Below are 11,841 nucleotides of genomic sequence, written 5' to 3' on the forward strand. Positions count from 1 at the left end.
TGCAAGAGATTCTCGTGTTATATGCAAATTTTGCTAATTTGACACCTTGGATTTTATTATAATAATATCTGCTTCCTGCTTGTCTAGCCAAATGAATTTGATTGAGGAAATAGAATTCAGACAATTATTGTATTACAAAAGATTTTTCCCAGCCGAAAAGACATAAAAGCTATGAAAACCTATAAAAACAGTAAGGTAAAGTTGTAATAAGCTAATCCAAGTGCAGGACAAAAAGTACAATAATTGCCCATGTTGTTTATCTAATAATTCTGTAAGTTAATTATTTTAATTAAATCTTGAAATTATAAAATTATCCCAATTTGATAAATTTTTAACTGCGTTCACGGACTAGATAAAAATTGATGTTTCACCATTTAGTAACTAAAATTTATAGATGCGATAATTTCAACATTCCCTCTCTTACCCTCCATTTTTTATACTTCTAACCATCAAAAGGCGCCCAAAAAATTCAATTAAAAATTCAAATAAAAAACCGTAAAATTAAGAATTAAAATAAAATATTCTACACATATTTTTTACAATTATATTTTTTTAATTTGGAGAATATTTTTAAAAAAGATATATAATTTAACATTCAAAGTCAGCAGCTTTCATTCGTTGCTCTCATCCATATTGTGCCCATCTCAAAAATAAGACAAATCAACTCGGTTTACCAGTACTCGGATTCAACTAATCTAAACTTTATCTTTCATGTTAACACTGGTAAAAACCCATGCTTCTTTTCAGCAAATTAAACTGCTGGGATTCAATACAGGGCTTTGGCAAATTACTAATACGTATACAAATAATGCAATATGATCAGGGAGTATTTATTCAAGGTCATCAATTAAGCAAAGATTGCCCAATGCGGCAAAGGAGATGCTGCTGAGACGTCAACGCTTTGAATTACAATCAGAAAAAGGATCCATGGGCTGGGCAGCAAACGAAATAAAAACTGCCCAGAGGAGCCAATAAGATTGTTCATTTGATCCCATCAGTTTTCAAACTATGCTCTGAAGCTCATGCTGCACTGAATTATGTGATGTAAAGCTTTTATGCCTTCTGTTCATAAGAGTTCTCAAGGACTGGGACTCCTGGTCCATATATCAAACGGCAGCGCTCGCTGAATGAACCAACCAGTCGGGACACAACTTCCTTGAAAAACATGGATGCTACCTGTCAAACCAAACCATCACGACAATCAGCATGCTTTAGGAAGTATTGATCATCATCAAAGCCTATAGCAGATGTTTTTTAACGATAACTTTGATAAACAAATGATGACACAATAAGAAGCTGTCCCCATTTCAGTGTCAAATTAAGTAATACAGTTTACAATGTAGAATGCATCTTCCAAGTTTTATTTGGATTAGATTATGGCTTGTGGAGAAACAGTTAGCATAGAATCTCAAATAAGAATCACATTGGACCCAAAAGGCTATACTTAATTGGTTCCACTTAGGGGATAGGACTACGGGGTATTTTCATGCGAAGGTTGTCCAGCGTCGTAAAAGGAATTATATTGCTGGATTAGAGGACAGCCTATGTGTATGGAAAACATCCTTATGTGATCTCCAAAACATAGCTAATGACTACTTTGCAAATCTTTACTGCTCTTCATGTCCATCCAATCTGCAGGTGATCACAGAGGGATTTCAACCCAGAATTTCTGATGATATGAATGCCTCTCTTACCAGCCAGGTCACAAGGGATGAATACAACAAGCTGTATTTTCAATTCATCCTTACAAAGCTCCTGGATGGGATGAGTTTCACTGCTCTATTCTTCCAGAGATATTGGCACATTTTGAGCGATGATGTTAGGCTGTCCTTCCATTTTTTTGATTCAGAGGAGATGAAACGGTGTTCGAATCATACTCTGATAGCCTTGAACCCCAAAGTGAAGCAGGTGAAAGCCATGAGGGACCTCCAGCCAAATCAGGTTGTGCAAGGTAGTGTAATAAAATTATTTCAAAGATCATCACCAAAAGGTTATAACCTCTAATGGACCATATTATAAACCAAGAGAAAAATGCTTCTACGAGGAACCAGCTTATTTCAGACCATATACTTAGCAACCATGAAGTCAGCTTAAGAGGAAAGGAAGTCTAATGGCATGGCCTCTAAGCTGGACATTAATAAGGCTTATGATAGCATTTAATGGGCGAACTTGCAGCACATGTTGGAATGTTTTGGCTTGATCCAGATATGGATTCAGTTGATAATGGCCTATGTAACGACAGTCTCTTACTCAATATATTTGCATGGACATCAATTAGGCTTCATCATCCAGGGGAATTTAATAGGGGGACGCTCTCCAAGCGTCTTGCTCATAAAATCAACTCATCTCCTTTGCAAGGCTTATCCATCTCAAGGCATGGACCAATTCTAACTCATCTTTTCTTCACATATGACCTTATCTTGTATTTGAAAGCTACCACCACGAATGCAGAAAATAAGTCATATTATTCATTGTCATGCTTCAGCTAGTGACCAGACCATTAATTTCAATAAATCCAGTTTAGTCTAGTTCCAGCACTCCTAGAGAGCTTCGGGTTAGATTGCCCAATATCCTTCATATATACAGATGGGACTTTTCCTGACAAATTCCTAGGCCTTCCTGCAGGTATTGCTAAGTTAAAGAAGCAAGCTTTCTCGCCTATCTTGGACCAAATATCTAACAAAATTGCAAGATGGAAAGAGCAATTGTTGTCAAAGGGGGAAAAGGAGGTCCTTATTTAAAGCAATTGCAATAGCAATCCTGATATATGCCATGTCAACTTTCAGGCTTCCTTCAACCATGTGCAAGTCTTTAATTCGGTGTTTGCTAAATTTTGGTGGGGACATAATTCTAATTAAAAGAAATTGCACTGGGTTAGCTGGCCAAACTTGTGCAAGCCAAAATCTTAATGTGGCTTGGGATTCAAAGAATTGGAAAGCTTCAACATGGTTCTTCTAGCAAAACAAAGGTGGAGGCTCTTATCAAATCATGATTGCTTGTTGGCAAAAGTTCTCAAAGGAGAATACTATCCTTCACTGATTTCATGCATGCTACTTCGGGTAATAATCCATCTTAGGGGTGGCAAAGTGTGTCATGGGGAAGACAGATTATTGAAAGGGTGTTCGATAGCATGTGGGGAATGGTTAAGACTGATGGACTCCTAAATCCTTCCCAAGAGTGGCTAGAGTAAAGCAAAATCCAAATACCCTCTGGGTGCATCAATTAATAGACTCCACCACACATGCATGGAATCAATGTCTTCTATAAGAGAACATTGAGTGTAACGATGTGGAAAACATTTTGTCCATCCCTATTGCTTTCTTTAGACCTGAAGACAAATTGATTTGGCACTGTGATAGAAGAGGGTCATTCTATAAAGTTGGGGTACTACATAGCCCGAAGTATTTTGTCCATGCAGAATAGGACCAACTCCTCCATTTCAAGCTCACACTCGTTGATATTCATGGAGGTTTTTTGGAAGAGTATATGGAAGATTGGGGATCCTTTATGCTACTCTTTCTGTGGTCTCTTCTAAAGGAAAAATTGCCGACAAATTTGTTACTCAATATAAGGTTGAATCATGTGGATCCATTGTGCAGATTTTGTGGGGAACCAAAATCTGCCCAACTCCTTTTTTCACATGCCCTCAAGCTATGGCAACATGAATAGAATCCCCTCTTAGACTCCAGTCTACAGCGCTTAACAAGGAGGATATCAAAGAATGTTGGGTAAAGTTCACAAATCTTTTCAGGGTTCGTCCAGAAGACAAACAAGTATACAACTCATCCAGCTAGCCACGTTCAATGGCATATTTGGAAGAATAGAAATTAGTTAATCTTTCACAACAACTGTAGCTCTCCTAGTGAAGTGGTTTCTTCAATGTTGGCCCACTTTGATGACTTCCATGAAGCTAACACGGAGTCTCATTCTCAGACTCTCCAACCATGCCCCCAAATTTGCTGGCAACCACCTCCTACCTGTATTTGTTAAATTTAACTTTGATGCTACTATTGGCTAGCATAACACTATGGGAGTTGGGGCCATAGTTGCCATAGATGAAAAAGAGAATCCAATTGATTGATTTTGCAAGATATATAAAATGATTTGTGACCCTCTTGTATTGGAACGCCTTGCTTGCAGTGATGTTGTTTGCTATGCCTTAAATAGAGTATATGATGCTACCATCTCTGAGGGTGATTGAATGGCCGAGATATTCCTATGGACATCCATAATATAGATTTTGAAATAGATGCTCTAGCTTCTAGGTTCAGAGTGATTTCTTTTTCTCACATTAGGAAATAAGGAATCCTAGTTGCATGTGTGCTAGCTGCTAAGGTTTTACATGATGTTTCCTTTGCTTTAATAGTTTGGCCCAATGGCATCTATTCAACACCATCTTTCAACCCCCCCCCCCCCCCAAAAAAAAAAAAGCTTCATTATATTCTCCTTAGTAAATTTTGCATAAATGATAAACACATACATAGTTAGATGTGTATGTAGCGACACCTAACAATTGAAACATTCATGAGGATCAAATAAGTACTTATATTAATATGAAGAACATTTTCCTGAAAATTTGTCCTTGCTTCACAAATTTTGTAAGAAAAAGATGCTCTCACAAGTCTCAATACATCTTCCAATGAGCGCTACACAAGCAATTTTATGAATCCTTTGTACTAATTCATGCAACTTGAGAGTATGTATGCAAATGGATTTAGGCAGTTTGTGATTTTTCATTATAAAATAGTTACAGTTATATCATAAAATAACTCATGTAGTCCCATTTTAGACACCTCTTCATCCAGCCATTTACACGACTAAACCAATAAAATCAAGTAAAGCATTCATGATAGCATAAGCATTGTTTCTAACAAATTTCCTCTCATTGCAATTTTGATTTACAAATTAATAACTCAAAGCATTCTATGAAGTGGTCTCTCACATCAGTATTTTTAGGAATTTTAGTTTAAGTATCGCACTTCTACTAAAACCACATGATGTGTCTCTAGAATTTTGAGTAGTCCAATATATCATTAATTGTGTAAGTTAAATACTGTATTCAACGGGATGCATCCAGTTTTTTGTTCTTCAACACCCATGCAAATTTTCATAATGTAGAATACCTCAGAGTATTGCATGGTTTACTTCATTCATATGTAATTTGACTTGTGGTCAGAGTATGTTTTAGAAACATAGTTTTTTAATATCAGTATCAAACCTATCAAAATAAAGACAAGCATCTTCCAACTATTCTCAGTAAAACGTTTTTAAAGAAAAAGGATGTAACTGTACCTGCCTGTAGAGTGGTGATTGGAACTTAAAATCTACCAAAAAATAAAGGTCACAAGTTCCTGGAACAGGTCCTGGGTTGAATTCCCAAATGTTTATCAAATGATCAAAGACGGTACTATCTGACACAGTCGTCTGAAGGTAAAGCAGAATGAATAAATAAGATCATCAACAATAAAGCCAGAACAGGTATTAACAAACTTCAAACAGAGCAATGTGCCAATAACATCTTAGGTTAACAAAAATGAAAAGCAATCCATATTATGATGTGCAAGTGTTTAATATAAGCAGATACACGCCACTAGAGTTCACATAAGCTGAAGTAACCATTATTAAGCAAGAAGAAACTTTTTGCTAAATGATTTTCCTCATAATTTCATTTTAGTTTCAGTAAAACAATCAGACTATGAATACATGCATTAGAAACTGCTAATGAAGCATATTCATTTAAGCAATTCTTGTTGCAGCATTCTGCACGAACATGTTGACCTCATCTCAAATCTAATGAATTATATCTACATTGAAGTCCCAATATCACATGGTTTACAAGGAAGGTAGAATTCTTCTTTCAATCTCATTTCAAAGTTTTAATTTCAAAGCTGAAAAGAGTTTAGTAAAATCTCAGCTAATCTGTGTCAATCAAATCACAAATCAATCCTCTACCAAATGCTCATTCTAAAACCATCAACAAACAATCAATATGTTATAGACCTCAGTAAGAAATGCATCATCGCATAAGAATATATCATTCTAACTATGGCTGGCAACATTTGTCATGTCATATCATGTCATGTCTAAACGAGACATTTCTTATTTTGACACAATAGGATTACACATAACCCAGACATTACATGATTACTAATAGTATCACAAATCTTAAACAGAACCTACTCATTAAAAAGATCACGTAGCATGATCCATGTAACTTGTTCAATAAACAAGTTTATTAAACAGGTCACGTGTCATGACACATGTAACATGTCTAATAAACAGGTTTAAACAGATCATATTAATATATTAATACATTTATTAACATATTTGACATTAAAAAACTTTTTCAAAGAAAAAAAATAGAAAAAAAAAAAACACTAGTTCGCAAAGCAGCTACATGCCTACATGCTACTCCCTCTTCTTTTACAGGCTTGCAATGTGGTCTTTTGTTTTACTTTTTTATCATTATTATGATGCAATTATCTATAGTTTATACTTACATCTTTTATTTTCAAACTAATATAATATATCATAGCAAAGATCTTATACAATACTATAATGTAAAGTTAAACTTTTATAATATTTATCCTTATAAATTTTAAGAATATAAAGTTGGTTGATTATCAACTTTTCACAAGTATCAAAACAAGAAGTTAACAAGTGAATTTAAATAGCTTAAAAGAATATAATTATAAATATTATCATATTGAGCACATATTTATAAATAGAATTACTCCCTAATCAGTTCTAAATTTTTACTAAACTAGTTTCTTTAATTTTATAAGGAAAAATTACTATTTGCTCCTTGTGGCATTGGAAAACTCATTAGTTAGTCCTTCAGTTTTGAAAAATATATTAAAACATCTCTAAGATTTTAAAAAGTTCATTAATTAGTCCCTCCCTTAATTTTAGCCGTCAAGTGTTACAAAAAAATATAAAATGCCCTCAATACAGAGAGACTAATTAATAGATATTTTTACAAGACTAAAGGACCGACTAATGAGTTTTATCATACCATAGGAACTAAATAGTAAAATACTTAACAGTTAAAACTAACGGAAAGACTAATTAGTAGATTAGTTATAACTTTAAAGACATTTTAATGTATTTTTTAAAATTGAGAAATCAACTAATAAGTTTTTCTATACTACATAAACTAAATAGTAAATTTCTCTATTAATAACATTCAGAGGAATTTAGAATCACTATATAGTTTTGTTCAATATTATAGAATTTGTTTATATATAAATTGCGTAATTATAATGAAATCAAATGCAAGGCAGAGTCCAATTTTTTTTTCCTTTTTAGTTACTTTTTTTTCTTTTAGTTTTCCTAATAATTTTGGTATATTTTCAAAGATAATTACAATATATATCAGGAATTTAGACTTTCTTTTAATGACAAGTATGCCATGAAAATGAAATGAAAGTACAATTAATTAGTTGTAAGATATTAAGCATAAAATTGTATTTCAACTCAGGTCATAAGATATTGAAATGGATCAAAAATAAAATCGATAAACATGTAAAATGATTAAATAAATGGGTTATTGCATATCTTATCGGATTAAGCAAGTCAACCAGATTAGACCCTTATTTTTTAGGGGGCCATAAAATGGATTGACCTATCTATGTCCACGACCTGATTTATGCTATATGCAAACCTGTTTAGCTCAGTGTTGAGTTATGCCATGGAAGCAGATCATGTAAAAAATTTCTAGCTCTAATTCAAAGAATATGTACAGATCAAAACTTCAACAGATTAAGTGCCAAGTGAGTGTATCCACCTAGGCATCTAGTTTATGCAACGTAATGTCTTTAAATATGAAGAGACTAGTGACTACCTTTATGGATTTAGGTCTCTTCAATTCTACATGAGAAACATAACTCTCAACCAGAAATTTAAAACCAATCTCCAGCTCAGCATCAAATGATCCATCTGGATGGTGCCTGATTATATCGGAGCGCTGACACCAAGGGACAAATCCATGATACAAGTCAACCGCTGCAACCACATCAAATAACTGCTCTGGCGAATACCTGATACAAAAATTCATATCAGCTCAAAAGAGATATCATCTCAATTCCACCATCAACAATGCATACACAAGTAATGTAAAGTAAACATAAAAAGAAACCTCATTATGCTGGATAGAAAATAAAAGGGATTAGCTAAAATTACCCCAATACTCGCCTCTCCTCATAAACCTTGGATAAAACACCACCTTCCTCTCCATCTCCGCAGCCAAGAAATGGTCTTTTTTGAGACGCAATAGACTTATTATACAAGCTTCCCAATGTGAAACTAAAATCCGCCTTCCTATCAATTACTCCACCAACCGATGGGGCTGAGATGCCAACGATGCTACTATAACATCGAATCTGATCAAATTTAGAATTATAGTTTTTCGCCGACTTTGTCAAATATTTGGCAGCATTTCTACTCGTTATTAAGGACCGGACAGCCTTCGTGGTCGACATAAATAGAGGCGAAGTTTGAACCCAAATCTTGAAGAATCAAAAGAACTGAAAAGCAGCAAGAATATTTAAGAAAATGATTTATTTGAAATTTGAAACCCTAAGCAGCAATTGAAGAGGAGGAAACGTACCTTATCAAAGAAGACTGTTAACCGCAAAGCGATTGCCGACGGTAAGGGGCGAATTTGGACAGGGAGCGAGAACAAAGGAAAGGATGTGCGAGCGTTTTAAATTAGGGATGCGCTATATAAATTCTGACTTATGAGTTGTCAATATTTTTGGGCTTTTCAATTTTCAACTTTTCCTTACCTTTCCCAGAAACGGAGAGAAAATGAAATGCAAAACCCGGTCAATTATAAAACGTGGGAGAATAATCTTGCTCCAATTTTTAAAAGCTTTACTAACTCATTATATTTTAAAAATATAAAACGTGGTTATATTTTACAGGTCAATTTAACCAAAATCTGTTTTCCGTATATTTACATTTTAATTTAAATTTTTAATTTTAATTTAATTAACTTAATTTTTATATTTTAATAATTTATTTAATTTTTAAATTTTTAAATTTAATAGACTATATAATAATTTAATAATTTAACTAACCTAATGTATTATTATTATTATTATTTATATAAATTAATGATTAAATAACTAAAAAAATTTAATATTTACACTATTTTATATTTTAATTCAAACATTAAATTTTAAATGAATTGACTCAATATTTACTTTTATAATTTTAGTTAATTTTTAAAAAATAAAATATAAGAGATCAATGTTAAATATAATATTTTATTATTTTTTAAATATAAATTAATTTTATATATAAAAATAATATTATAATTAAAATATATTTAATTTTAAAAATAATAGTAATTTAATTGTTAAATATCTAATTTATAGTTGTTAAATAGATTTTATTTTGTATTAATAATTATAAAAATTTTATAATAAATATATTATTTTAATTATTTTATATATTTTTTATTTTAAATTAAATAATATATTTATTATAAAATATTTATAATTATTACTGTAAAATAAAATTTATTACAGTTAAAAATTTGATCTACATATTTAATAATTAGATTACTTATTTTTAATTTTAATTTTAAAAATTAATAAAAATATATTTAAATATAAATATTGAGGTAATTATTTAAAATTTAAATATTTAAATTAAAATATAAAATGATATAAATATTAAATTTTTATATATCATCAATTAACAAATAATAATAAGAATATACGTGTCATGCAAACTGGACAATCAAATTGACATATAAACTATTAAATTTAAAAATTTATAACTTGATTAAAATTGCATCAAAATATAAAAATTAAATCAATTAAATTAAAATTAAAAAATTAAAATTAAAATATAAATACGAATAATCATCGAGTTTAAATTAGCCTATTTTATAACATTAAACTTTTTAGTTTCTGTTAATTAATTTATTTTAATTTTAATTTTAATTAATTAATTAATTAATTAAATATTTTATTGTGTATTAAAATAAATAATATCATAAATTATATAATTATGTCGATATATGAAATTTTATTTTTTAAATATTATAGATTGTTAAATTAAAATTAACAAAAAGTAAAAATTTTAGTGCAATTAAATTCAGATCACATGTATTAAATATGCAAGTTAAAATCTAAATATTAAGTAAAGAATTAAAAATTATTGATTGTATTAATAAAATTCTATCAAATAAAGAGAGATATTATTTCAACAGAGAGACGATTATGCCTAATAAATTTTTTAGCCAAAGTATGAGCAGTTAGAGTAGTATTACGACGAACTCATCTAAAAGAAATATTAGTTCTAGAGTTTATCAAAGATTTACGATCATTTAAAATCAAACTCCTACATAAGATATTTGGCAACAATACTTTTCAAGTGTCTGTCTAAACCCCTACATAAAATAGTTTGGCAAAGATGCTCTCCTTCTGAAACAGCCGGGCCCGAACTGGCCCAAATAACTTTTGGGCCCACTTTTCCACTTGGCTTAAAATGGTTAACTCAAGTTATTTAATCTTCCGATGTGCGATGATCAGCTGCCGCAATTCCGCAAGCAGGCAGCTGACCATTACACCTACTTTCTCTTCTCTGAGTATAAATCATTAAAGTCTCTTAAACAAAGTCACGGAAAAGAGCTTCTACGAGATAAAGCTCGAATAAGATTCCAAGACTGACGTCGTCATTGCGATTCCGAAAACCCATAATAATTAATAAACCTCTATTGAACATTATCTTTCGAAACAATCGAATCAATAAAATTTGAAGAAAAAATAAACCACATAAATAGACACATGATTCTTCCACATTAACGAAAGGTCTCCTCCCAATCCTTATCTATTATCTTGTATCTCCTTCCAAATAAGCAGGAATCGATTGTACAATCAAGGATTGTCATTCCCTATATTTTCAAAATCAACATTATTAAAAAACCGAAACAGATATTTTTTTGTCTCTAATTTCATAATAGATGCCCTTCTAAATGATGCTATAAATCTGCCAAAAAATCTGTATATTCTGAAAATTAATTGGATTGTATGTGAGAAATATTTTCACCATACAGAAATCATAAATAATGATCGAAATATCTCTAGAATTCTTAATAGACAATAACATCTTTTTTTTTCGTTCATAGTCAATAAACGCAGATCGTCTTTTATGAGAAAGGGAAAGAAGAAGTTAGATTTAAGAAAGAAGAAAAGGCGAGAGTATCGAGGTACAAAAGGACTACAGGAGGAAACTTGCATCGAAAGTTACATTTTCAATAAGTGTCCATCTAAGTAAAGAAATCTATAAATGTAACGACCCAAAAATAGGACCGCTACCGGCGCTAGGATCCAGATCGGCTTAAGGCCGCCGGGACCCGTAGCAAGCCTGACATATAACCTGTAAACCTGTATAATCCCATACATGATCAACAACATACATAAAAATTAAAACTTTTCTTTCCATATACATCAACCAAACTCAACTTGTGCATATACATTAACATAACATTGATCCCTCTGTGGGATCTCATCAGTGCCCCCAAATGGGTGACATAACCTGTGTTGAGTTGGTTTACATAAACATCATAAAAATCTCTAAGATCATGTATTAAAAGGGATAACAACAATCTATGGTCAAGCACACCTCTAACATCCATAAACATCATCTCATTACATATCTAAACTATACTTTTTACATTACATCATAATCATTTATCATGTCCACACTAAACTATTACATAATCAAAACTTCATTACTCTATCCGGACTCCTGCTCTATCCTGCACCTGCAAGCCTGGGGGTAAAGGGAGAGGGGTGAGCTAAAAGCCCAGTGAGTAGCACCATAAAA

General features: G+C 31.7%; 1 protein-coding gene across 3 annotated transcripts; it reads right to left on the reverse strand.

The window, feature by feature from the left end:
* Window positions 1-651: 651 nt before the first annotated feature.
* LOC110615768 (coenzyme Q-binding protein COQ10 homolog, mitochondrial) lies at window positions 652-8,837 on the reverse strand. Of its 3 annotated transcripts, none has more exons than XM_021757859.2 (5): window positions 8,609-8,835; window positions 8,182-8,525; window positions 7,844-8,039; window positions 5,293-5,424; window positions 652-1,176 (listed from the first exon to the last, which is right to left on the reverse strand). In XM_021757859.2, exons 2-5 carry the CDS (start codon window positions 8,478-8,480, stop codon window positions 1,054-1,056), a joined length of 750 nt encoding a protein of 249 aa, XP_021613551.1. In that variant the 5' UTR covers window positions 8,481-8,525; window positions 8,609-8,835; the 3' UTR covers window positions 652-1,053. The 3 variants fall into 3 exon arrangements, with proteins under 3 accessions (XP_021613551.1, XP_021613553.1, XP_021613552.1); XM_021757860.2 differs by having other exon boundaries at window positions 1,014-1,176; window positions 5,297-5,424; XM_021757861.2 differs by lacking the exon at window positions 5,293-5,424 and having other exon boundaries at window positions 8,609-8,837.
* Window positions 8,838-11,841: the final 3,004 nt, after the last annotated feature.

The sequence above is a fragment of the Manihot esculenta genome, chromosome 5, assembly GCF_001659605.2.
Source record: "Manihot esculenta cultivar AM560-2 chromosome 5, M.esculenta_v8, whole genome shotgun sequence".
Lineage (NCBI taxonomy): Eukaryota > Viridiplantae > Streptophyta > Magnoliopsida > Malpighiales > Euphorbiaceae > Manihot > Manihot esculenta.